At 41.2% G+C, this 24,600-nt stretch overlaps 1 protein-coding gene across 1 annotated transcript; it reads left to right on the forward strand.

Annotated features, from left to right (window-relative positions):
- The first annotated feature begins 1,737 nt into the window (after nucleotides 1-1,737).
- Nucleotides 1,738-23,231, forward strand: nr1d4b (nuclear receptor subfamily 1, group D, member 4b). The gene is made up of 8 exons (XM_017692781.2): nucleotides 1,738-2,300; nucleotides 10,379-10,726; nucleotides 11,897-11,985; nucleotides 12,811-12,955; nucleotides 18,783-19,387; nucleotides 20,350-20,535; nucleotides 21,100-21,310; nucleotides 21,618-23,231. The coding sequence occupies exons 1-8, from the start codon at nucleotides 2,285-2,287 to the stop codon at nucleotides 21,812-21,814; spliced, it is 1,797 nt and encodes a 598-aa protein (XP_017548270.1). The 5' UTR covers nucleotides 1,738-2,284; the 3' UTR covers nucleotides 21,815-23,231.
- The last annotated feature ends 1,369 nt before the right edge of the window (nucleotides 23,232-24,600 follow it).

The raw sequence follows: 24,600 nt of genomic DNA on the forward strand, positions 1-24,600 counted from the left end.
TAATATCTATTCATAGTGGAGGGATACATGCAGAGTGTTATGAGGCAAAATAGTCTCCAAAGAAAACTTGTTATTTCAGATTTTCCACTTTTCTTCCATCACCAACATTCCATATGAAATTCAGTACATTCTAAAAACAGATGCTTCCTCAATGGTTCTTTAGTAAAGAACATGGTTCTAAATAGAACCAGGAACACACAAAGTACCATTTGCATGTTTAGAGAGTTCTTTGCATCGTGAATTGGTTCTTCAGATTGATGGAGAATGTGTTGAATGTGGTTCTGTATAGAACCTTTTTGAAAATGGTTCTACATGGCAACGAAAAAGTTCTGCTATTATTACTATGTCAAGCTTGCAACAGTAGAACAATCCCTTTTGTTGCTATGTAGAACCATATACAACACATTCTCCATCAACCTGAAAAACCATTTCATCATGCAAAGAAGCATTTAAGCATGCAAGGGTTTCTTTGAGTTTTTAAGGTTCTGTACAGAACCATTTTCTTTACTAAGGAGCCCTTGAAGAACCATCTGCTTTAAGAGTGTAGGTTCTCCGGTGGTTTTAGTTAGTGAACAAAATGTTTATATCCGTGTTGTCGTCATGGCAACCGCTGGTTTTATCACCACCACTGTAAAGACATTGGAACCATTTCACACCAAAGAACCTTTCAAGCATGCAAATAATTTTGCACTTGCATTTAAAAATGAAACTGTTCTAAATAGATCTCATGGTTCTGTTTGGAATAATAGAAGAACCCTTTGGGGGGCTATAGAACCCATTTTCAAAAAGGTTTTATGATGAATTATATACAACAAATTTCTCCACCAGTCTGAAGCAATTAAACATGTAAATGGTTCTGTATACACTCTTAAAAAGATGGTTATTTAGTAAAAACAATGGTTCTATAAAGAACCATAAACGCTCAAAGAACGATTTGCATGCTTAAAAGCTTCTTTGCATGAAGAAATGGTTCTTCAGATTGATGGAGAATGTGTCACATATGGATCTATATAGCAGCAAAAAGGGTTGTTCTGTTCTTAAGATGTCAAGATTGTATAGAATCAAAGAACACCTTTTGATGTTATCTAGAACCATTTACAATAAGGTTCTTTACAGAGCCATATACAACACATTCTCAGTCACTCTAAAGAACCATTTCACCTTGCAAAGAACCATTTAAGCATGGAAAGGGTTCTATGTATAACCCGTGGCGTTGCAGATGGTTCTATATTGCACCAAAATGGCTTCTGCTGTTGTTGCAATGTCAATCTAGTAAGAACAGAAAGTGCTTTGTGCAGAGAACCATTTAAGCTTTCAAATAGTTTTATGTAGACCTCGTGGTTCTAAACAGAACCATTTCTTTTACTAAAGAACCCCTGAAGAACCAGCTCTGGCCAGTAGAGAGCGCGTGCGAGCAGCGTGGAACAACACAAGAAAAAACAAAAAGGCAGTCACGGTGAGCTCCGCCCCTGGCGCATGTGCTTCGCCGTAAGCCCCGCCTCCCGCTGCCTCTCATTTGCATAAAATGTGTGTCAGTAGGGCAGCGGTCGACAGCGCTCACATGCCGCGCGCACATGCCGCGCGCCTTCAGCGCAGTCGCTTTCAATGTCAAATCAGTCCAAAGCGTCTCGCCTCCACGGCAACCAATGAAAACGTGAGAAAGAGCACAGAGCAGAGAAAGAAAGGGGGAGGAGGAGGTGGAGGAAGAGGGGGGTGCACATACACTAGACACTAGAGGAGCGTGACAGTGAGAGCAAGAGGGCGTGAGTACGTGAGAGAGAGAGAGAGAGAGAGAGAGAGAGAGAGAGAGAGATACGAAATAATCCTTGGCACACACACACACAAAAACAAAAACAAGAGGTTGAAAGGACAGAAGGAGAAGGAAGAGGGGGGCAAATCGATGGCATTTGAAAACACCTGAAAGAATGTGCTCGTGCTCGTGCTCTTTGCTCGTGCATACCGTGAGGGACGATTAGTCAAACCAGCTCTGTCCATGTGTTGACAGCTGCTTAGTCTGGCACTAACTGGTGGTGGGGGGTGTTTCTCTAAGGAGTTACTCTACTGTACATCAGGATGCCTCAGCTCAGACAAGTTGAAGGGAGCGAGCTGTGACGACGTTCACCTGAAGGACACCTGCGTTATTTCATCGAAAGCAAAACAAAATCAACAACCGAGCACAAATCAGCTGGAACTCTCCTGCATGGATGCAGGCAAATTAACTTAACGCACGTTCCGATTTCCTAACTCTGTCCAGGAGGAACATCCTGCCAAACCCAAAGACACGATGGACAACAGTCCAGGTGAGTGATGCATGCGCATTTAAACGCGAGGCGACAGTCTCATATCATACATAGACAGTGTATCTAGCAGGTAAGCAAAACATGGAGATCAGTTTAGTCTCTCAGAAGTCACCCCTGGCTGAGCAAGCAAGTTTATGTCAGATAACGAGGCGAAAGTTGGCTTCTTGCTCGAATTCCCCGTTCCACCTTAAATGGTGCAGTTGTAACTGCTGCGCCATTTAAGGTGGAACGAGGAGTTCAACCGAGAAACGGGCGAAAACGCTTCTTTTAGATGCTGAGATGCTGTTTGCTGTCATTTATGATCTTTAAAGTTGTGTCCAGTTCATTTTGGCTGCCGTGGTGTCGTCACTCCCCATTCCCACAGCCACTTCCTTCCTCACTGCATGTAAACAAACTCACGTGCGGCTCTCTGCTCCCTTTAAAGCTCCACAGCAGAGCCTTTTAAAATACATAAGCCGTGTTTTTCAATGAATGTAATGCTAGTTTTACCTAAGTAATACTGGGTGTGTTTATTCCATTCATGCCCATCATATTTAGTGCAATTAAAAAAATGCCACCCACATTGACAGCCCTGATTGGTCTAAAGTGGAAAAATTTGGTAGACTTATGCCTTGGATGGATATCTCACAGTAGAAGTTTGGTTTCTTTTGGTTCCATGTTATCTGCATATTTTAATCCCAGTTCAATTTGGGTGCCCAGTTGGTATGTTGACTAACGGATTAATATAACGTGATGGAAATTCACTTTGTAGTCTTTTACTTTGATGGACTGGAAGCGTTTCTTCAGATCTGTGCTATAAGAACATTCCAGGCATGGCGAACAGTGGGTTAAGGCGTGCTCGGCTGGTTCTGCTGGCGACCTACTGCACGTGGGTTCCACAGAGGGGCTGGGCTCTGAAGTGAAATCCCTAAGCTCACTTGGCTGCTATTAAAGGTGTTTCCCTTCTGTGACCTCAAACCAGGTTGGCTTGTTTTCATGCCTCGATTCATTAGAACCAAGTCACGCTCCTTCACCGGTGACTCCGTTTCCTTCAAGCGGTGGACACGCTTTTTTTAAAACTGACCCAGGCTCCCTGCCCCTCTCCCCTCCCTTCTCTTTCTCTCGCTGCACGTGTGGGTTGTCAGAGAGAGCACATGCTAAGCTCCAACATGTGAGAATGCTTTGATGACTACCTGGAAAGAATGGATGGACCAAGGCTGATGAACTAGATGATCTCCAAAGTTGAGGAGATCTGTTTGTGGAGGAGTCATCAACACATTTTGGCCTTTGCTGAAAATTGTTAGAAGTTCTTCAAAATTTAAAAGCAAGATGAATCATTTTTGTGCAAGTAACATACACATCTGTGCTATAAAGATCATTTTTTGATTCCAGCAGCTACCATTTATGAATTCAGCCAAAGGTGGCAGGAGTGCAAACGCTATAAATAAGGCAAAGTAAATACATTTCAATACAAATTTATATTGAATGAACCAGACATGTTTTACAACCTAAATGCATAAAAATATATGCATGAAAATAAATATGACTTCCAAAGAGTATCAGCACAGTAAATGATCAAATTTGAGAATTTGTGAACTAAAATTAGGACGAGTGTACACAGGGTTGATATGGAGTTCTCTGTGTACTAACCCCCCCATACGGAGGCTGTACTTTAGCCTGTCTAGCTCTCACTGTGAGCTGTTTATCAGCTTCTAAATGCTGCTATGTTACACACACAAAGAGACTATAATTATATAGGAGTGAATTCTGTACAGCTCACTAATCACAAACATTCAGGATGGAAAAGTTACTTATATGATCTAAAAACTGTCTTAAAGGTGAATCATGAGAAAGAGTTTGTAACCTAAATAAAGTCACGACTTAGTCAAACCTGTTTAGCTACATAAAATATTCATGTTACATTTACGTTGCTCTTACTACTTTATGACTTTGTGACTTTATGACATTTTGTGCCATCTTTTCCAGACGCAACAAACAGTAGTGATATATCTGTTACAGTGTCTGGTATATCTGATATACCTGATACGGTGTGGTTGGTGTAGTGGGTAATACCTTTGCCGTCTACGCTGTAGACTGGGGTTCAATCCCCTGCCTGGGTAAGCACCCTACACTATACCAATAAGAGTCCTTTGGCAAGACTCCTAACACTACCTTCGCCTAGCTGTGTAAAACAATCAAATTGTGAGTCGCTCTGGATAAGAGCGTCAGCCAAATGCCATAAATGTAAATGTGTCTGATGCTGGTAGCACAAATACATAATGAAATATATTTCATATGTAGCTCATGGATAGAACATTAGCTAGTGACTAGTGCATTAGCTCATGGCTAGTACAGTTGCTTGTATCTATCCTAAATGGATCGGGCTAAACTTCACTGTGCCTAAAGTCACACTGTATGTTTAAGATACTGGATGCTCTTGTAAACTTAGAATGGCAAATGTAACATGTTTACATAAAGCCCACTTTCAGGCACTGCTTATTTTTTGCAACATCAGAAAAAAATATTGAATTTTTTTAGATATAACACACAGCTGCTACTTGCTGTCCTTTATTATCTGAGGGAAAACAAAGCACAGACCATCAAAGCCAACAATGGCTCTCTTTAGAACCATGAGTTATATATAGAACCAGTTCAAGCTTAAATGGCCCTTTGCATAGTGAAATGGTTTTCTGGATTGATGAAGATTGTGTTGTATATGGTTCCATATAGAACCGTGTTCTGTACAGCATCAAAAAGGGTTATTGTTACCAGCAATAAAAGATGCTACTGTGTATAGAACCATTCTTCATCAGTCTGAAGAACCATGCAAAGAACTACTGAAGCATGGATTCTTAACAGAACCATCTTTTTCATTGTGTGTGCTGGTTTTCTAGCAGTCACCTGGACTTTAATGGGTTAGTAAAGCGCCGAGTCCCTGTATGGGGGGCATTCAGCCCCTGTCAGCACCTGCCTCCTTCAGATTGGTGTCATTAGCTCAGGCTCAGAGTTATTAATATCACCGTTGGAGTGTCAGCAGCATATTTTCGCTCCTCGGTGGCTTGTTTTTCACATGGCAACAAAGCTTTGCATAGGCATTGGGCACGGCAGGCGCAGCGGGGCAGCCCGCCTTCTCGCGCTTGCCTGTAGTCCCCGTCACGTGGACTAGCTCCAAACGCCACGTGCCACGCGTGATTTCCCGAACATGCCCCCTCCTTCCCTTCCTCCGTACCCTCGCGCTCGTTTCTCATGCAGCTCGCGCGCTGGCTTATTCCGAAAGACTCTCGTTTTGATCCAGCGGTCAGTGGGTCATAGACTTAGTCTAATGGAACCGAGCTGTAGGTAGAACCTGCCTCTGTTATCGTTCTGTTTAACTCTACACTATTGAAAAGATGGTTAAGTAAAGGGAATTTCAGGAGGTCCTTGGCATGGTTCTTGAGACTGAACGTGGAGAACGTGTCACATGGAATTTGAAGCTGGTTCTATGTAGCACCTTCAGTTGTATAAGCTTGACATCATATCAATAGAAGAACCCTTTTTGGTGCTAAGTAGAATCCTCTTCAAAAAGCTTCTATATAGAACCATGTGCACCACATTCTCCGTTGATCCAAGGAACCATTTCACCATGCAAAGATCCACTTAAGCAGGCAAGTGGTCCTATATAGATCCCATGGTTCTATACAAAACCGCTCCTTTTACAAAACACCCTTTGGAGAACCGATGATTAAAGGTTCTCTGCATCGTCAATGGGTTCTTCAGATTGATGGAGAATGTGCTGTAGATGGTTCTTCTTTTATAATGATGTCAAGCTTGGAACAATAGAAGAACCCTTTTTGGTGCTATACAGGACCCTTTTCAAAAAGGTTCCACAGCACATTCTCAATCAATCTGAAGAAGCTTCCCTTTGCTCATGCAAATGGTTCTTTGAGTATTCATGGTTACATATATAGAACCAGTGTCTTTAATAAGAACCCTTATAGAACCATCTTTTATACACACCCACACACACACACATATATATATATATATATATATATATTCATATACTATTTAAAGAAAGCCCTCCGTAGCAGCAATATTATGTATTATGTGAGGTTCTCAAAGACTGAGTATTCATGTATTCATTCTTCAGTATGGATCTACCCCCTACCCCTCAATATACATTAAATTGTGGACTTGTTGACAACAAACAGCTTGTGTGCATTTGGCTAAACATCTAACTGGCCCTTCAGCCCTTCACGTACACTGAAAACTGTGTACACACTGAATCATTTACAGAACATATATGGTACCTGTGAGGAAAATACCAGCTGAAGACCAGCATGAAGAGGCTGTAGATATCTCAGCCCTGTTAGAACAGCCTGCCTCGCTCCACATTAAGTGTGCCTCATTTAAATAGCCTGCGAGGCTGATGAGGATCGACTGGAGGCAGGAACAGGGCAACAAAATTACATGATATCCTACAAAATTGCTACTATTATGTCCCACTGAATGCGCCATTTAATGAGCTGCGATTCCAGATAAAGTAATACTGCCCTACTTTCTCACAGCAGCTCCTGGCTCTCCACACGCTCTTAAGAGGGGAACAGGAAGACAAGAAATCAATTGGCCTGCATCAGGACGATCAATGATGAAACTTCGGTGTCATTAAGTGTGCAGCTTGCTTTTAGCCATCAGATTATGAATTCAGAATAAGGCTGTGCTTAAAAGCACATCAGAGTGGAAAAACAAATTGGTACAGTCAATATTTATTAGCCTACTAATGTATTTATTTCCTCAAATTTCATCCCTCAGTTTCTGAAGTTGCTGAACCTTTTTGAAGCTATATCATATACAACACGTTCTCCATCAATCTGAACAACCATTTCACCAAAGAAGCATTTATGCATGCAAGTGGTTCTATTCAGAACCTTTCTGAAAATGGTTCTTAATAGCACCAACAAGGGATAATCTCTTGTATACAAGCTTGATGTTGTAACAGCAGAAGAACCCTTTTTGATGCTATACAGAACCATATACAACACATTCTCCATCGATCTAAAGAACCATTTTACTCTGCATTACCACATTATTATTATTATTATTATTACTAGTCGTATTGAATTTACATTATTAACATTGTGTCCGTCGGTCGCATCAACACAAAGTTGTTGATCAACCTTCTAAGAAGACTATCAGCCATCAAGGATATGAGAAGGCACACCTGGAAAAAGAGTCAAGCTTACAGAAAGAACAGGGTGGTGTTTTTTTTTTAATGCTACAGTGACTTTCTACATGTTTGCCCACAACACCCTTGCATGTGACTCCACACATATGACAGGGAGCATACTACTGTATACATTAACTGGTGGGCTACAGATAAACACTGTAAAGATAAAGCAAACCCACTGAATTGCAGGCACTTTGGAATGTTAAACAACCTATTTAAACACAGTGTGAGAGAAAAGCATGTTCCGGACATGCTCCACTGAACACTTGCGTAGTTGGAGGGTCATCAAACCCTCGGTCAGCTATGCTGAGCTTTCCTTAAGTCTGCAGAGACGGAGAGATTGCGCTTTTGAAGAAAAAAGATGAGGAGACAATCTGTTATCAGTGATCTCGATGTAACTGAGTAGAGACAACAGTGAACATTTGTCCAAGTCTAAGAGGACTGGACACTCAGCTCTGTCCTCTCATAATCTGCCACACTGGACAGGAAACTGAAAAGGACATGATCATTATGTTTGTTCTGTATGTATGTCCAAAAGCATCTAGATAGCCTTTATGAGTAATTCAGAGTACTTTAAGGTTGCTGACAGAGCTTGTAGGCTGGTTCTTCAAGGGTTCTTTAGTAAAAAATAATGGTTCTGTATAGACCCATGAACATTAAAAGAACTGTGCATGCTCATGGTGAAATGGTTCTCCAGATCGATGAAGAATCTTTTTAAATGGACCCATATAGCACATGAAATGGTTCTTCTAAGCTTGACATTGGAACCTGTATCATATACAACACATTCTCAATCAGTCTGAAGAACTATTTCACCAAAGAACCATTTAAGCATGCAAATGATTCTTTGAGTGTTCATGGTTTGATCTAGAACCATCTTTTTAAGCGTATAACCTCCATAGAAGAGCACTGGAAACACAGCACACAAGCCCAGGGTCATCATATGCCTTGACTTGGAGTAGGGGTGCACAAACTCCCTTTCTCCAAATAAATTTCATTTTTTTGTCATTTTTAATGTAGAAACCGTGTCATTCAGATGGTTTGGTGTGAAATGGTTAAGATTCCTTCACAGTGGTGGTGATAAAACCAGGGGTCGCTGTGACTACAACACAAATATAGACATTTTATTTACTAGTCAAAACCACCAGCGTACCTGTACGTGTCTTGAGTTTTATATGAAATGTTGGTGATGGGGAAATAGTGAAAAATCTGAAAGAATACGCTTTCTTTAGGGAGTATCCCTCAAACCACAAACCACTCTGTTTACATCTTAACCCGTTAATTATGCAGGTATTTTGACCAAATTCTGGACAGTGGGAGCTGAATGAGGCCTCATTTGATGAGATTATCATGTCCCCCCAAACCCCATGAGAACTGGATGTGTTTACAAGAATAACAGGCCAGTTGTGAGGTTTATCCGGCCATAATCTCCCACGGTGGATCATTTCTGCGGCTAGGCTGAAAAAGACATGCTGATTGTTTTGTCAAATGCGTCATATCCACTGTGCCACAGCACTGCAGGGGTGCATATTGCACTATTATTATTAGCAGGCAGTGAATTTACAGGATTAAAATTGTGTCAGTCGGTTGCATCAACACAATATATGTGTCTGTAACGCACTGCAGGCTACAACGAGGCAGATGCAGAGCTCACGTTCCACTTTCTCTCTCCGGCTCGACCAAAACAAGCTCGTATGGCGAATAAACGTGACCGTCACGTTCTCGCGCCCGCCCGCATTTCCGGTGACTCCAGGCTACACATACGGTAGCACGGCTTTTTAAAAAGCGCTCTACAAACGTGACCACCGAGCTCTTATTATTTTTTTAAGTGCGACTGTCGTCTGCTACACGGGACTGCGGAGAGGAGCCGCTGAGCCGGGGCGGGAACTGTGTCAGGAGTCCATGTGAGTCGGCGGTCAGGTGGCTGGCAGCTCGAGCGAGAGCTGCGGGCGCGCGGCCAGGGTAGGGGAGGGGGGAGCGCGCGCGGGGGCTGGCTGTTTCAGAGCGAGGCTGAAGCAAGCGGCCACGTGAGCTCCGGGGCGTCTCCAAGAGCGACGCATGATCCGAGATGATAGAGGAGTTCAGGGAAGGTGGAGTGGAGGAGGAGGAGAAAGAGGAGGAGGAGGAGGAGGAGGAGAAAGAGGAGGGGAGGGGGGAGGCGTTGCGGGGTGAAGGGAAAACATGTGAGTAATGAGACGTTTCCGAGTTTACTTCCAAAGAAAAGGCGCGGGCTGCTTTCGAACATTTTGTTCTTCCCGAACTGGGACGGAGAGAATGATGTGTTCATCCCCTCTGTTCCAGATATCGGCCTCGCCCTTACAAATGGTAGAACATTCCTGAGCACATGCAGACTCTCCCTGCAATACAGCCAGCGTGATCCTTAAAGAACTGGGTGTTAAAATACCCGGATGACTATTACTGTCGTCTCTCTCTGATTCACTCTTTAAGTATACCTAAATATCGCTCTCTCACACGTAGTCTCCGAGTGGTCAGACCTACTTTATGCCTATTCTCACAGGCCATTTTATTGGAAACACCTACCTTGTGCCTACACCCACTGGCCACTTTATCAGAAACACCTATCTTGTACCTACACCCACTGGCCTCATTATCAGAAACAACTACCGTAAGTGTGTTTTGTTGGATTATGATTTCTGATAGTAGCCCACCTTTTGGTACATGTGCCCAATGGCCATTTTATCAGAAACACCCACCTTTGGCCTCTTTATCAGAATGGACTTTGTAGGTTTACATTTACAGACCATATTTATTTAGTAGCCCATCTTTTACTACACAGCAAACTTGCTGGGTTTTTCACACACTGTGTACAGTACTTAAACATCTGTCTTTCTTTTTGTGTCCCTTACTCTCCCCCCCCGCCCCAACACCACAGGTGGAAGTGTTATTTTGTATGCCAGCTCAACGGGCAGTGCTAGCCCCAGCCCCGGAAGCCCTTCAAGTGGCTATCAGACTCAGTCGCCCTCCTCTCACTCGCAACCTTCTTCGCCAGAGGAGGTCTCCTTAACTGAAATCGGTGCTCTCAAGCAGAGAGGGTCCAGCAGCAATGCCAATGCAGCGGTGGGCGCTCCACCTTCGCCCAAGCTGGTCTTCCAGTTCCCTGAAGTGAGCAGCACGCCTGCGGTCAACTCCATCAGCCCGCCTGTGACCACGACAGGGCAGAGTTCATACTCTCATCCACTGGTGGGCAAGAGGCCATGTGGGTTCACTGGAACTTTCACAAGTAAGTAAGACCTTAAAGCGATAGCTTTGCCAAAAATAGTCCGGAATGGTGTTTCTGGTCCTCTATGACGTGCTGTTATCTGTAAACATGGACAAAGGCGCAGCCTCAGGGTGTACTAAAGTAGGTTAGCATAGTGAAGAACAGTAGTAGAAGCCTACTACTACCATACCTAAGTCCATGTGTATAGATAGCAGTGTGTTACGCCCGGATAGCAGCATATATCAGTCAGCTGGATTGATAAGGTCGGCAACCTGCTGACTGTTGCTGTTTCTGGTCTGCCCTCGGATCGCCCAGATGATTGTCCTGTGTACAAGGTCTAGTTATTGTACTAGTTAGCTATTAGTTTTTAATGTCCTCAAACAGATTTTGTGACTTTTATTTGGGGAAATGAACTAAGACAAATATAACAAACTCCTGAGTGAAATAACGACTAGACTTAATTTATTTTGTTAAAAATGTTGTTTCTGGCACTGTGCTGAATGTCAAAATGATTTACTCGACTTATTTACAAAGGATAACTAATGAAGGAAATGGAGGAAAAATAAGTAAATTGGACTGTGAGTGGAACATAAACGTTCAAAAAGTGGCCTTTCTCTAACAGACTCCTTAACCATCAATGTGCCCCCCCCCCAAAAAAAAACGTTGCCATTAGTGCCATTAGCAGATCTGGGAAAGTGTCCGAAACCACATAATCAAGTCTGTTAGAGATTACTAAATGGTAGTTTAGACATGCAGTTAGCACTATGCTAACCTGATTTACATAAGCTTCCATTCCTTGTTAGCTAGCTCCAGCGCTGAACCTAAGGAACAAACTTGAGAACATATATGTCTTGGCTTATTACATTTGGGGTAAGGGTGTAAACGTGATTTAAAGACATGTCATATTTGCATTTTTTCTTTTATATCATTTGCAGAGAACACACTCTTGCTAATCAGAGGCTAAAGAGCTCAGTCATTGTGTGTAGCATGAATAAATGATGTAAGTGCAGCTTGTACAGGAGTGACAACGCAGTCTTCATTATTGGAGACTCTTCTTGTTCTTTGCGCTCTTATCAGTTTCGTAGTGAATAATCCATAGTAGCTATTAAATAATTAAGATAAAACACTGAACCATAAGCCAAGTCAGCAGGGAATTAACGCTTTGTTTTGGGTTGTGCTCTGTGTGATCAGAAACAGGTGGCATGGTGCTTCTGTGCAAAGTCTGTGGTGATATCGCGTCTGGGTTCCACTATGGAGTCCATGCATGTGAAGGATGCAAGGTAAGGACCATAAGGACCTTTTTTATTTGAACAATAGCTTTTAAACATTGAGAAAATGTGAATTTACTTGCATGCTGTAGTTATAGATTAATATTATAGATTAAATATATTACACCAACACAGTTATTGCCAAAAATACAGTATGTAAACTGTGCTGATATATTTTGTTCATATAGTAATGATGTACACATTTAAGTCAAGTTATTTCAATACATCTTTTTTTAAGTGTACTGTTCTATTCTAAGAATTACTTCACCTAGTTATTCTGATCATTTGGAGTTTAGATAGCAGATAAGGAGTGACCGATATGGCAAAAATACTGTATCACAATACTTTAAGACATTTTCATAATGCACTGTATTTCACCACAATATAATTTCATCACATTATTTTGGTTTTCTGAGGTTTAATAAGTTGGAACGGACACAATAGAGCCTGACACATTAAAACATATAATAATAAAAATAATAATAAACAGATAAATAAGTACATAAAATACCTACAGCCACAATGATTTTTATTCACTGTATGACAAATTGCACTGCTCTAAATCTAATTAAAACATCTTATAACGTTCGCTGTGAAATAAACCGCACTTATGTAGTTTTTAAGTACCAACAAGTACTTAACAAGAAAAGTGGTTGATGCCATATGATTACCCACTTTTTTTGTCCTCTATCGAAGTTTAAAGATCTTTCACATTATATAAATATATATACGTCCAAGCCAAGAACACTTTTGTGCATCTTTATTTTTAAGAGTGCAGTCATCTTTGACGTTAAGCTCAGCTATGTGCTTACGCTGACCTCTCCTTCTTCTCCTCAGGGGTTCTTCAGGCGCAGCATCCAGCAGAACATCCACTATAAGATGTGCGTGAAGAACGAGAACTGCTTGATCATGCGGATGAACCGTAACCGATGTCAGCACTGTCGTTTTAAGAAGTGTCTCTCTGTGGGCATGTCCAGAGATGGTAAGATCTTCCACCTCTAGAACAGGAACATTATAGGAGAAGGAGAAACGGTTACATGTTCTTAAAGGTGCCAGAAAGGATTCTTTGGAATGAAGTTACGGAAGATCCACTTTTGGGTCCCTACAGAACATCTCCAAGTTGGTTCTTTAAAGAACTGTTTTGAAACTGAGATGTCAATGGATAGGTTCTACACGCTTAAAAAAGATGGTTCTTCAAGGGTTCTTCAGTAAAGAAAATGGTTCAACATAGAACCATGAACACTCAAAGAACCCTTTACATGATTAAAAGTTTCTTTGCATCCAGAAAGAGTTCGTCAGCTTGAGGGAGAATGTGCTGTAGATAGCATCAAAAAGGTGTAACAATAGAAGTGTGTATACAAATCAAAGTTCTTTTCCTAGAACCTTACACCCAATCCAAGAACCATTACGGAATGCTTTTAACGTTGGAATGTAAGTTAATGTAATGGTATTTTATTCTAAGTAATTTGGGATCATTTATATTGGTCCATTTGGCATGCAACCTTGAAAAAAAGGGCCACGAAGGGTTCTTTATGGGAGAACCACATTTAGTTCATGTTTGAAATAGCTGTTTGAGTGTGAAGGATTTTTCTAAAGGTTCTATACCAGTTCCTAGATGCTTTATATTCTGTGGAGGTTCTTTCAACTTTACAAAGGTTCTTTGCCCTCACATGTGTCGTTTACAAAGGAACTCTCCATTGAAAGGCTTCCTAAGGAACCAAAAGTGGTCCATGTCATCATGCAAAGAACCCTTTATGTCACTAACATTAGCGCATAATATTGCACATTATTAATGCAGTAACACCTGTTTTATTCGATTTCTTTGAGAGTTTGTTTACCACTCTGATTGTGATCTGTATTTAAGAAGGAAAGAGATTTCATGCTCAGACTTTAATACATTATAGAAGTACAATAATACTGTAATACGGTAAATAAACTGAAGCATAACATTCTATTAATCCAATACAATGTTTCATTCAAATAGAGATCACTGAATTAACAGTGCTTCACTTTTTCAGTGTAGAAGGAGGTGTAGTGTTTACGTCTACTCTTTCTAACCCCACACATCTTTTTTTAGGTGAACTTAGATGCTCTTTATCTTTGTAAATGAAGACTCTCGGACTGAGGGGGGCTTACTGAGTTCAGTGTAGTTTGCATATGGCAAAGTCCAATACTAAAATTGCTCTGCGTGCTGAATTCACCACAAAACACTTCTACACTTTTTCTGCATGGGTGGTAAACGGCTTTTGGCTTAGACATACAGTTCCAGGAAAAGCTTAGCTGTAAAAAGATTCTCCAAACTTCCAAATCTCATTTTCAAAAGTGTTTCTACTATGAACCCTTTTTGGCCTCTTTGTAGAGTGTAAACACTGTTGGTCTGTTCAATCTGCAGTCGCTACAACGCAATATGTGGGAACTGAACTGCAAAAATGTCAGAAACATGTCAAAAACACCAACTCTGGTTTAGCTTACAGCAGTTTAGCTCTGCCCATTCAAGCTAAAATTATAAGTATTATAAGTATGAGTGTTTCAGCCTAGACTGTTTTTGAATGAGGCAGGTTACAAAGCCAATCATGACAGAGCTCATTTACATATGTCAGTCTTAAAGGCACAGTAACATACTTTTTAGGACAGAATATTGGAAAATGAAAAAATGACATTTTTTGACAAGTAAAGTCACACAAAAAAGTATGAATAAGTTAACATATACATGTCAATGCATATTTTACTGCACAGCTATTGTTTATTTACTGAATTTAAAATATTGGGAGGAAAAATAAAGCATGTAATGTGGCCTGTGCAAAAGTTACGGCATGTTTAAAATTTTGTTTTTGTTCTCCCAATATGCTAAATAAATACAATTTGTGCTCTGAAATGTGTAGAAAAATAGGTAAGTATCTACTCCTATTCCAGGCCATGTATTATAAAATAAGCAAAATAGACTTCTGATCAACAGCAGCGCTACTATAAAGCTTCCTCCACCTTAAACACTTCCTCCACTTTGCTGCCCCACATTCACTCTCCTTTCTTCTTTCTGTTTTATTTTTCTGTTTCCTACCGTTGCACCTGTAGACACTGATTTATTACAGTGGGCACTTGGAAGTCCCACAAGTCATCATTCACGCTGCAAACTGTGGCAAATTGTCCTTATTTTGGGAATTGGGAGCACGCAGGGTGCTCCGTGCCGTGCCGCACACAACCCCCGCAGCTTGCGCTAACATGTTTTCAGGAGTTCATTTCTACTGCCTCATAGAATTAATTAAGAAGCGAGAACCACCGCTAAATTAATGAACAACAGATCACAGACTGTGAAAGCCATTATTTTGCTATGAAATGAAACGAGCATCTGAAGTTTTCCTGACTGTGTCCTCCAGTATTTGCTGCCCCACTAGGGCACCGCAGTCTCCAGAGAGCCCTGCGAAGTATGCTGGTAATAAATCATTTTTTCTGGAGCTGCAGTACATATTTAGGTGACCTAAAAAGCCGGAAAGCAAAATGACATGCACCATCATTTATCAACATCACCTACTCGCGTGCCCTTGTTTTCCGCTGCCCACTCCTACTGAACCTGTGATTACAGCTTTTACAGGTATTTTTAGTGTAGAAAAGCACTTTATTCATGATTTTACTGCAGTATGTGTGCATTTTATCTTGACTAATCCTGTTCCCTTAGCAATCGCTCACGTATTGCGACCCAGTGGATGCTCTTAGGTCTCCAAGCAACGAGCTAAGATTCCTCTCATGCTGGTTTTAAAGCTGACCCTTTACTTCGTAAACCTGTTTCCCTTCCCAGGTTTGCAATACTGGTTCCCTAATCCCTCATCCTGATAACCGTCACTCTGAAATCAAAACATCTTGCATTGTCACGACACATGACACCGTGTAGCGCACATTCACCTCTGTGTTTACCTCAGTATGTTTAAAGATTATTTTCCATTTATGTACTGTACAGTATGGTGTAGCTATATGACTGGACAACATGAGCTTCATCACAATGCATTTATTTTAATTCAGTGACATTATTTTCATCATTTGAAGGGTATATATGCGCTTAACATGAAAATCATGTAAACACAGTTTCTGATTTTCATCACAGTCGTCCAGTGAAGGCTACAGTGAGTGCACATATCACTGCTGTTGGGACAAAATCTTGTATCTTCTCTTACAGGAGAAGGAAAAACATACTTTAGTTTTAATGTAAGTCAATGGAGTGGTTTTGCTCCAACAGCAGCAATGTGTATACTACTGTCTAGAAGGTGGCAAATTATTTATCTTAGCATAGGTACCTAACTTTTTATCTAGATAGTATGTGCAGATATTACTAGTGAGTTTGAGCTGCAGTAACAGCCTCCACTCTTTTGGGAAGGCTTTACACTAGATGTTGGAACATCTAGTGTAAGTGAGGATTTGATTGAGCATTAGTGAGCTCAGGTACTGATGTTGGAAGGGCAGTTATGGATCACTCCAACTCATCCCAAAGGTACTGGATGGAGCTCCATCATTCCAGAGAACACAGCTTCACTGCTCCACAGCCCAGTGCTGGTGGGGCTGTATACCCCTGTAGCCCATGCTTGCTGTTGGCCATTATGACCTCTCATGCACAGCTACTCCAGAGCATCCCATTCTATTGGTCGATGCCTCTCTATGGAGATGATACAAGCTGTGTTTGCTCTTGAAAGTACACGCTCATTAATTGGAAGGTCTGTCTGGACATTTTTGCACATGTAGTGCATTTTTTTACCCACCTATATTGCAGTTACTTCTTTCACGGCATAATTCAGAATGAGGCATTTCTCAATTTAAAAAGAAAAATGCTTATCTGTAATAATGAAATAACAATGAGGTCTACAGTCACGTAATGTCTCATATCTCCTTAAAGTGGTTTTGCAGATACGTTCTTTGTTTGTAGATGTAATACCTTTTTAAAAGTACTGCATCTTCTTGAAGTTCTCTATCTGAAACATCTATCCACTTCATCCTAGTTAGCATCACTCTTCCATGCCAACCACACTATCATTAGCTGTTTTTCCACACTTGGCTCTTTTAGCTCTTTACCGCAGGCCGTCCTCTCGTGACCCTTCACCTCTTGGTGATACTTGTTTCTGTATCTGTCCATCACCCTGTTGCTCGTCTTCTTCAGTGACATCACCTCTGCTCTAACTGACCCAGTGACCTACTTCCCTGCAGAGAGAGAGAGAGAGAGAGAGAGAGTGAGTGAGTGAGACAGGAGGGGGAGGTGTAGCATACAGTAGCGGGATCCATAAATAGCACTGCCTGTGGAGGTGAAGCGATGGAGATGGAGCAGTGGGGGATGGGTAAAAGGATGGAGATGTAATCTCCAGCGTGATTTCAAACAAATGTGGCCTCGTCTTACTCTCTTACTATTTTATGTTATTATGCAATAAGTGGAGTGATACTTTCAGTGGGTTTAGTATAGTGCCCTACTTGCCATCTACATGCTTAAAGGAAATACATTCTATGTTTTTGCTGTATATTTTTTCCCAAAAGGTCCACTTATAACCACTATGGGAATCTATGTCCCAAAAACTCATAATTAAGTCATAACATGGCCTCTTATCGTCACTTAGACTTATGTTACTTTGTCTTTAAGACTGATACATGTAAATTAGCTCTGTTCTGATCAGCTCTGTATTGTTCCTCATTCAAAAAGCATTCAGGCTGAAACATTCGGTGTGAATCAGCACAGTTGAACTGCTGTATGCTCAATAGGCACTGGTATTTCTGACATCACAAACACAATGACTTCAAAACGGGCTGTTTTTGCAGCTTAGTTTCTGTGTATGTGTATATGACCGATACTAAACACACAAAACTGTGCAAAACCTGAACTTGTTATAGAATCTTTGTTTAGATTTTCAAAATGTTCTTTGCACTTACAATTCTAATTTATAAAGATCATCAACTGAAAGGGTCTTTAGAGAAGCTTTTGTCAAAGAATCATGTTTAAGAGCGTACATTAGGCAGTAAAAGCTGTATTTATGCGTAAACATTCCAGCTTGTATAAAAGTGGAAGCTCAAGCACGCATTGCCCATCAATAATTTAGAGACATCCAGCTTTTCAAGATGTAGTAATTCCAAGTAGCTTGTTTTCTTTACTGGATTACAGTAGCCTTCCTTATTAAACCCCACAGAGCTTATTAAAAGAAAAAATATGTCACACATGTAAATATTTGTGATTATAGACAGTGCTGCCTTAGGAATAAAGCCAAGCCTCACCCATTTTAGGCTCTTGTTGTGATGTCAGCACTCAGATCTTTCAGGTGTTTCCACCATGGGCCAAAAGAGTTTCAGTAGGTGTTTTTAACAATAGTTAGGAGATATAATTTCGAGGAAACATTAAGCTGAGTGTTGGAATTACAAAAGAGTTGCTTTATGCTAAATTTAATCTTTTTGAGTATTTTCTTACTTATTATTATTAAAATATCTTAAAAAGCTAAATGTTTCTCCAAACTTTTGATGAGCAGTGTGTAGGATCAGACATGTTAATAATAGCTAATAGTGAATAATATAGTTAATTTAGGGATGTATAACAGTATCACTATTAGCGAGTAATAGCTTAGAAAAAACATCAGACTGATGTTTAGATTGGACCGATATTTCGAACAGTGATTTAATGACATACTTATTGCACTTTGGAAGAGCAGAACCTTTAGGTGATGCTGGGTTACTGCAGGGCTGTTCTGATATTGGCAGACAATTCCCAAATTGGACCAAACAAAATGTGTAATAGCTAATAGTTATTTTATGATGGTTACTTACATAAAGCGATTTTCTCTCTCCTCCCCCAGCTGTGCGTTTTGGGCGCATCCCTAAGCGGGAGAAACAGAGGCTACTGGACGAGATGCAGAGCTACATGAACAGCCTTAACGAATCGGCGTCCATGGATATCGACTCAACCACGCCCACCGAGGCCCCACCCAGTCCCCGAGAGGGCCAGTCAGAGGAGGCCATCGGTGCTGTGTCCCAGGCCTATCGCAACATCTTTGTCAATGGGGAGGAGAAACTGGTGAAGATAAACGATAACAGCAACACCATCAACAACAACAACAATAACAACAGCAATCCCTCCTCGTTCCGAAGCAGTCAGCCTCAGGACTCTGGATACGCTCAGCCTCATTCCCATGCTCCGGTCGCTCCTCAGCCGTACCCTGCCCACTCCACATTGACGGCAAACTACGAAACCCCAGCTCGATGCCCGGTTGCTCATCATGACAACATCCCAACATCCCAAACCATCGACAACAGCCGCTATAGTTACCCACAGCCATCCAATCAGAGCCAAGGAAGTTCGCCTTCTCAGAGCTACCCAGCCAATAACAACAGCTATCCTGGCGCCGAGACCAAGGGTCAAACGTCCTGTCCGTGGAGACTGGCTGCTGGAGCTAAAGTTCTGGTATGTGTTTATATATGTGTTAAACACTGAGGGGTGGATTAAGCCTTAGAAGTAGGGCTGAGCATTATGACACTATTTTATCATTATGGTGATAAATTATGTCACAATATGCTTTTCTGAGAGATATAATAAATGTCATCAGTACTTAAATAACACTGACTAAATAACTATGTTTCATTACAGTAAGCAAATTTAAACCTGTTTAATTAGATTTAGTGCAGTGCAGTTTATAAAACATTGAGCAAAAATCATTGTTGTTGTAGATTGTTGTTGCCAGCAATAATAAACGTATATATTTATATGAATATAGTTCTGTAGGATCAGCAGCGATGCCACAGCCATCTGTGGCTGGGATTCCAATAAAGCATAATTGTCCTCACTCTCTCTGGGTGGGTGGGGTGGTCTTTCATCTCCCCCATTATTGTCTGTTAGGTGCCGTAAAAAAATTTACAGTTAGCATTAGCATTATATGTGTTAAGCTCCAAAGATGTTGCGTTATCAGCAGTTTGAAAAGATTTGGCGGAGCTTCACATGGAAGGAAGAACATGCCAGCATTCACTCTTCCAGTTTGGTGGCAAGGGAGACCTAACTTTGTGTACCTGGCAAAATTGAAATTAGAAATAAAAAAAAAACAATTCTGTGAATAACACATTTGTGTTTATAAATAGAAACAGAGATGTTTAATTATGATTCCTTTTTGATGCTACATATCACCATTTCACCATGCAAAAAACATTTAAGGATAAAATGGTTCTATGTCGAACTTACTGTACTAAAGAGAACCATTCTCTTTATTAAAAGGAAGAACCAAATGTGTAAGGGTTTAATCTTGGACTACATGCTATTTAGTCTAGGCTTAGGCTTAATCTAGGTCTGGGAAACCACCCATTAGTCACCCATTTACATCAGAATTACTTAGGAACATTTGTTGAACTTGACCATCTCCTCTGTCTGTCTTCCAGGCGTGTCCTCTCAATGCGTGTCCCGTGTCTCCAGCTGGTCACTCCAGTCAGCAGGTTTGGGAGGCGTTCTCACAGTGCTTCACTCCTGCGGTTAAAGAAGTGGTGGAGTTCGCCAAGAGCATCCCCGGCTTCCAGGCTCTCAGCCAGCATGATCAGGTCATGCTGCTGAAGGCAGGGACCTTCCAAGTAAGGGGCCTTATAATCCACTGATAGATGAAGTTTTTACCCAACACATAAGCAGGTGGTGAAAGTCTTAATATGCTGAAAAGGCAATTTTGTGTTAGCTTAGCTTTGAAGGTGCCACCCACAGCTCTTTTGGTGTTAAAAAATGTAGTCTACCCTGATAGGCTGTTTTATCTGAAAAAAAATCTATCATGTAGGTGCACTTTGAAGGTCTACAATGGATTGTAGCCCATCTGTTGCTAGAACAGATATGCCTGTAGAATTAGTGCAACACCCATTGATATTCCCCTGTCGTGTTATTATCACTAAGAAAGATCAGCTACCCAAATAATATCTGATTAGTGGTGGTTTTATGCCAGTCTGTTTCCACTGATGGACATTATAGAGGGTCCTGATAAATTGTGCAGCAACAGAGTTACATTCTGTTACTACACAGCTATAAGGGACAGCTATATGGTAAATGATGGAGTGTTTATTTTTATCACATATTAAACATGAAGGTATTTGTTCCATAGAAGTGCAGTTAAATGTATAATTGCCTAATACAGTCATCTATGTTGTCTCCAGGTCTTGATGGTGCGATTCTGTTCACTGTTTGATGCCAAAGAGCGGACAGTGACGTTCCTGAATGGGCAGAAGTATCCTCTGCCTTCTCTACGGGCACTGGGAATGGGCACGCTACTGGATGCCATGTTTGAGTTCAGCGAAAAGCTGGGCAGCATGGGGCTTGAGCCGGATGAAATGGCACTGTTCATGGCTGTAGTGCTGGTGTCTGCAGGTGTGTATACATGTGTTTCTGAGGCTCGTTGACCATGACAATCAAACATCTGCTTAGCAGTGAGGAAAAAAATCCTGTTTTTTTATCTGTCAAATATTCTAGCAAATGGTTACAACAGTGTTACGACACAAGACACATTCAATAACAATAACAACACACCTTATGCTGATTTTTTACATTACTGCTATTACTTAGTGAGCTCAGTATACAATTATTAGACGCTATATCACACTATAAAAACTACACACACTGCAGATTCATACTTGATTAAAATGTGATCTCAATGTAAATCTCTCTGTTTCGACAGATCGCTCAGGCATCTCTGACATGGCTGCCGTGGAGCAGCTTCAGGAGGACCTCATCGGAGCTCTTCGAGCCCTGATCACACGCCGACGGCCAGATGACAGCTCGCTCTTCCCCAAACTGCTTTTGCGCCTGCCTGACCTCCGTACTCTCAACAACCTGCACTCCGACAAGCTCCTGGCCTTCCGCATCGACCCCTGAATGGGAAATGCAGCTAAAACCAGCTCCTGCGTGCAGAACTAAACTATTCCCTTGATAAGGGTGAGCATGCAGTGATGGTAAACCCTGGATTTGACTCTGAAGTCAGGGATAGCTTAAGACTGAAGTGCTGATCCTTAAGTCAAGTTACTTTGGGCACTCCAGACTCGCAATCACCACAACCAGCGAAGACTGCGATGCAGCATTCCAGTTCTACAACGAGGGCACCAGACCTTGGAGGCATTGGACTCTCCTAAAGAGAATTATGACTTTTGAGGGAACTCGCTTGGGAGATGTCAGAGTCTTCTCCTACATTGTTTCTTCCCATCCTGATTGGTCCTCTCCCGCTCTGGCTTCACCTACTCAACATCATCTGCACCTGTGTCTTGCTTTTTGGACTCAGCAAGAGACTCATAAACTCTTTGAGATGTCTTGCTCATGCAACTTGCATCACTAAGCCATGTTTCCCCCATTCCTTGTTCCTCACGTTCTTCTGATGGTTCTTGCATTTGGCCTGGATCTTTCTGTGCTTCGACCCTTTCACATGACCTTATAATGGTTTGTAGATAAGCTACAACAAACCTAAAGACTCCCTTGTGCCACAGGAGACAGCAAATTTCACAAATGGAACGAGCACCTAGTGGGCCCAAAATGTATTACAAGACAAGAATTTAATTAGGAGAGATGCTTTGGTTCTTTCACAGATAAATTTATCGTCATATCATTTAGCACAAGCTCTGGATCAATATCAAAAATGTTTGCAATCATCAGCAGACTTGCTTGCAGCAATAATTTTCATTCCACACCTTCTGTAAATCAATACACATCGTTAAAGAGGTCATAGTAATATTCTGTCAGTCAAATCGTGTACTAAGAAACATGTATTATAGTTGGAATGTTTGCTTGATTGTTTCTTATCACTGAATATGACGGTATGAACTTTGTATAGTTTTAACGGGGACTGTCGTTTTTTGTACTAGGCACTAATTGTGCATCAAGGAATGAGTTCTCATGCTGTACATATTGTATCTACAATATTTACAACTACTCTGAATGAGTACACCATAGTTTGTAAAATGATCTGCAGTTGTAAAATTGCAAAGGAACCCTCGTTTTTTTTTATGGAGGGAGTCTCTTTTGTACGGGAATTGAATTCGAAATACGAAATGTTCTTCCTCCAAACTAGGTATAATTCGACACTAATTAAGTAGTGGTTCTACCTTATCTATACACACCTCCATAGGCATGTACAGTGTTAAACTGGCACACATGCGGTGTATCTTTTCATCTCGGGTCAACTAAATCTTACTTAGTGTGCGGCTCACCTTCCACTCAGATGTAAAGTGTATATTTTGTAAATGTGTTATGTTTATCATCTTCCATAGAAATGAAATATGATATTAAACAAGATCACATCATGGGTGGCTTTGTCTTCCTGTGTCTGACTGCGTATTTCAGCACCCTGCCTAATCCTGTTGTGGCTCGCCATGCTCGGTTGTTCTGAATGCCAGCGGCGAACAGTGGTAACCTGGCAACCAGCGCCTGCTGCTCATGCATTGGAAAATTAGCAGCAATGGAAAACTGAAAGAGGTGATAAGTATTTAATATCTGGGTGGTGGGATTGGAAAAAGCACAGTACAAGCAGTGCCACTGAATTCTGTTTGCACAATATGGCCAAAAATATCCAGACAGACTTTTAAAGTAGCCAGATTCACTGTGGAGCAGTGGAACTGTGTTCTCTGGTATGATGGAGCTCCAACCCAACACCTTTGGGATGGTTTGGAGTGATCCAGAACTGACCATCTAACATCAGTACCTGTCCTCAGTAATGCTCAATCAAGTCCTCATACCAATGTTCAACATCTATCGTAAAGCCTTCCCAGAAGAGTAGAGACTGTTACTGCAGCACAAACTCACGTATAACATCCTTCATTTCAGAAGAAGCACTGGCTTTATAGACTTTGGGCATATAGTGAATGTCACTGTCAATTATATGGATAATCAAATAATCTGACAATTAATTAAGGACTATGAACAGTAAACACTGATCTATTCACAGCCTGACGCTTAAAATACATGTACATCATAATCAGTGTTCATTACAGAAATTATAACAGTCCTATTACAGTTCATGTTTCATAAGCAGGTCTACAAAAGTCTCTCGCGCCGCAAGTCTTGTGAAAATTCTACCAAAAATGTAAAGTACAAATAGCCTGACTATGACTGTTATGCTCTCGTTCTCTATAAGTGATAAAGTTATTTTTACAGATTACAGGAAAGAACCAATCAGCCAGCAGCTTCACTGAACTCAGTTTCACTGCATTTGGCTTCCTGGAGCCATTGAACTGGATGTGCTGGATGCTGACGCACATTTGCTCCACCTGAAAGCGAACACTTGATGCGTGAAGTTTAAAAGTGGCTCCTCCTGTTGTCCTCATATGACCGGCTTTATAAGTCATGCTGATCCTCTGATGTCCTTAAACTGGCAGGGGTCCAGAACTGGAGTCTCAGTCATTGTGAAATTTTGACTTAGTCTAGACGAACTGATCCAAGTGCGCCCCACTCTGGTGGATGTCATTTATTGTCAAAGCACTTTTTGCATCACTACAAAATCCCAAGCTCATTATATACAAAGGCTCATTATCGAGTAACTACAGCGACTTTTGTGATAAAACTTTGGGCCCTGGCAGTTTATGAGATTAACAGTATATCTGTGTCTCCCTTTGAATAGGTCTTTCACTCCACCTTGCTAACACAACAAAACTCAACTTATTAAAGTTAGCATATGC

This window comes from Pygocentrus nattereri, chromosome 21 (assembly GCF_015220715.1).
Source record: "Pygocentrus nattereri isolate fPygNat1 chromosome 21, fPygNat1.pri, whole genome shotgun sequence".
Classification (NCBI taxonomy): Eukaryota; Metazoa; Chordata; class Actinopteri; order Characiformes; family Serrasalmidae; genus Pygocentrus; species Pygocentrus nattereri.

Bases quoted from the DNA above. Each gene is read 5' to 3' on its own strand.
- nr1d4b (XM_017692781.2), top strand. The intron at 10,727-11,896 runs GTAAGTAAGACC...CTGTGTGATCAG, and splicing joins GTTCACTGGAACTTTCACAA to AAACAGGTGGCATGGTGCTT. The intron at 11,986-12,810 runs GTAAGGACCATA...TCTTCTCCTCAG, and splicing joins ATGCATGTGAAGGATGCAAG to GGGTTCTTCAGGCGCAGCAT.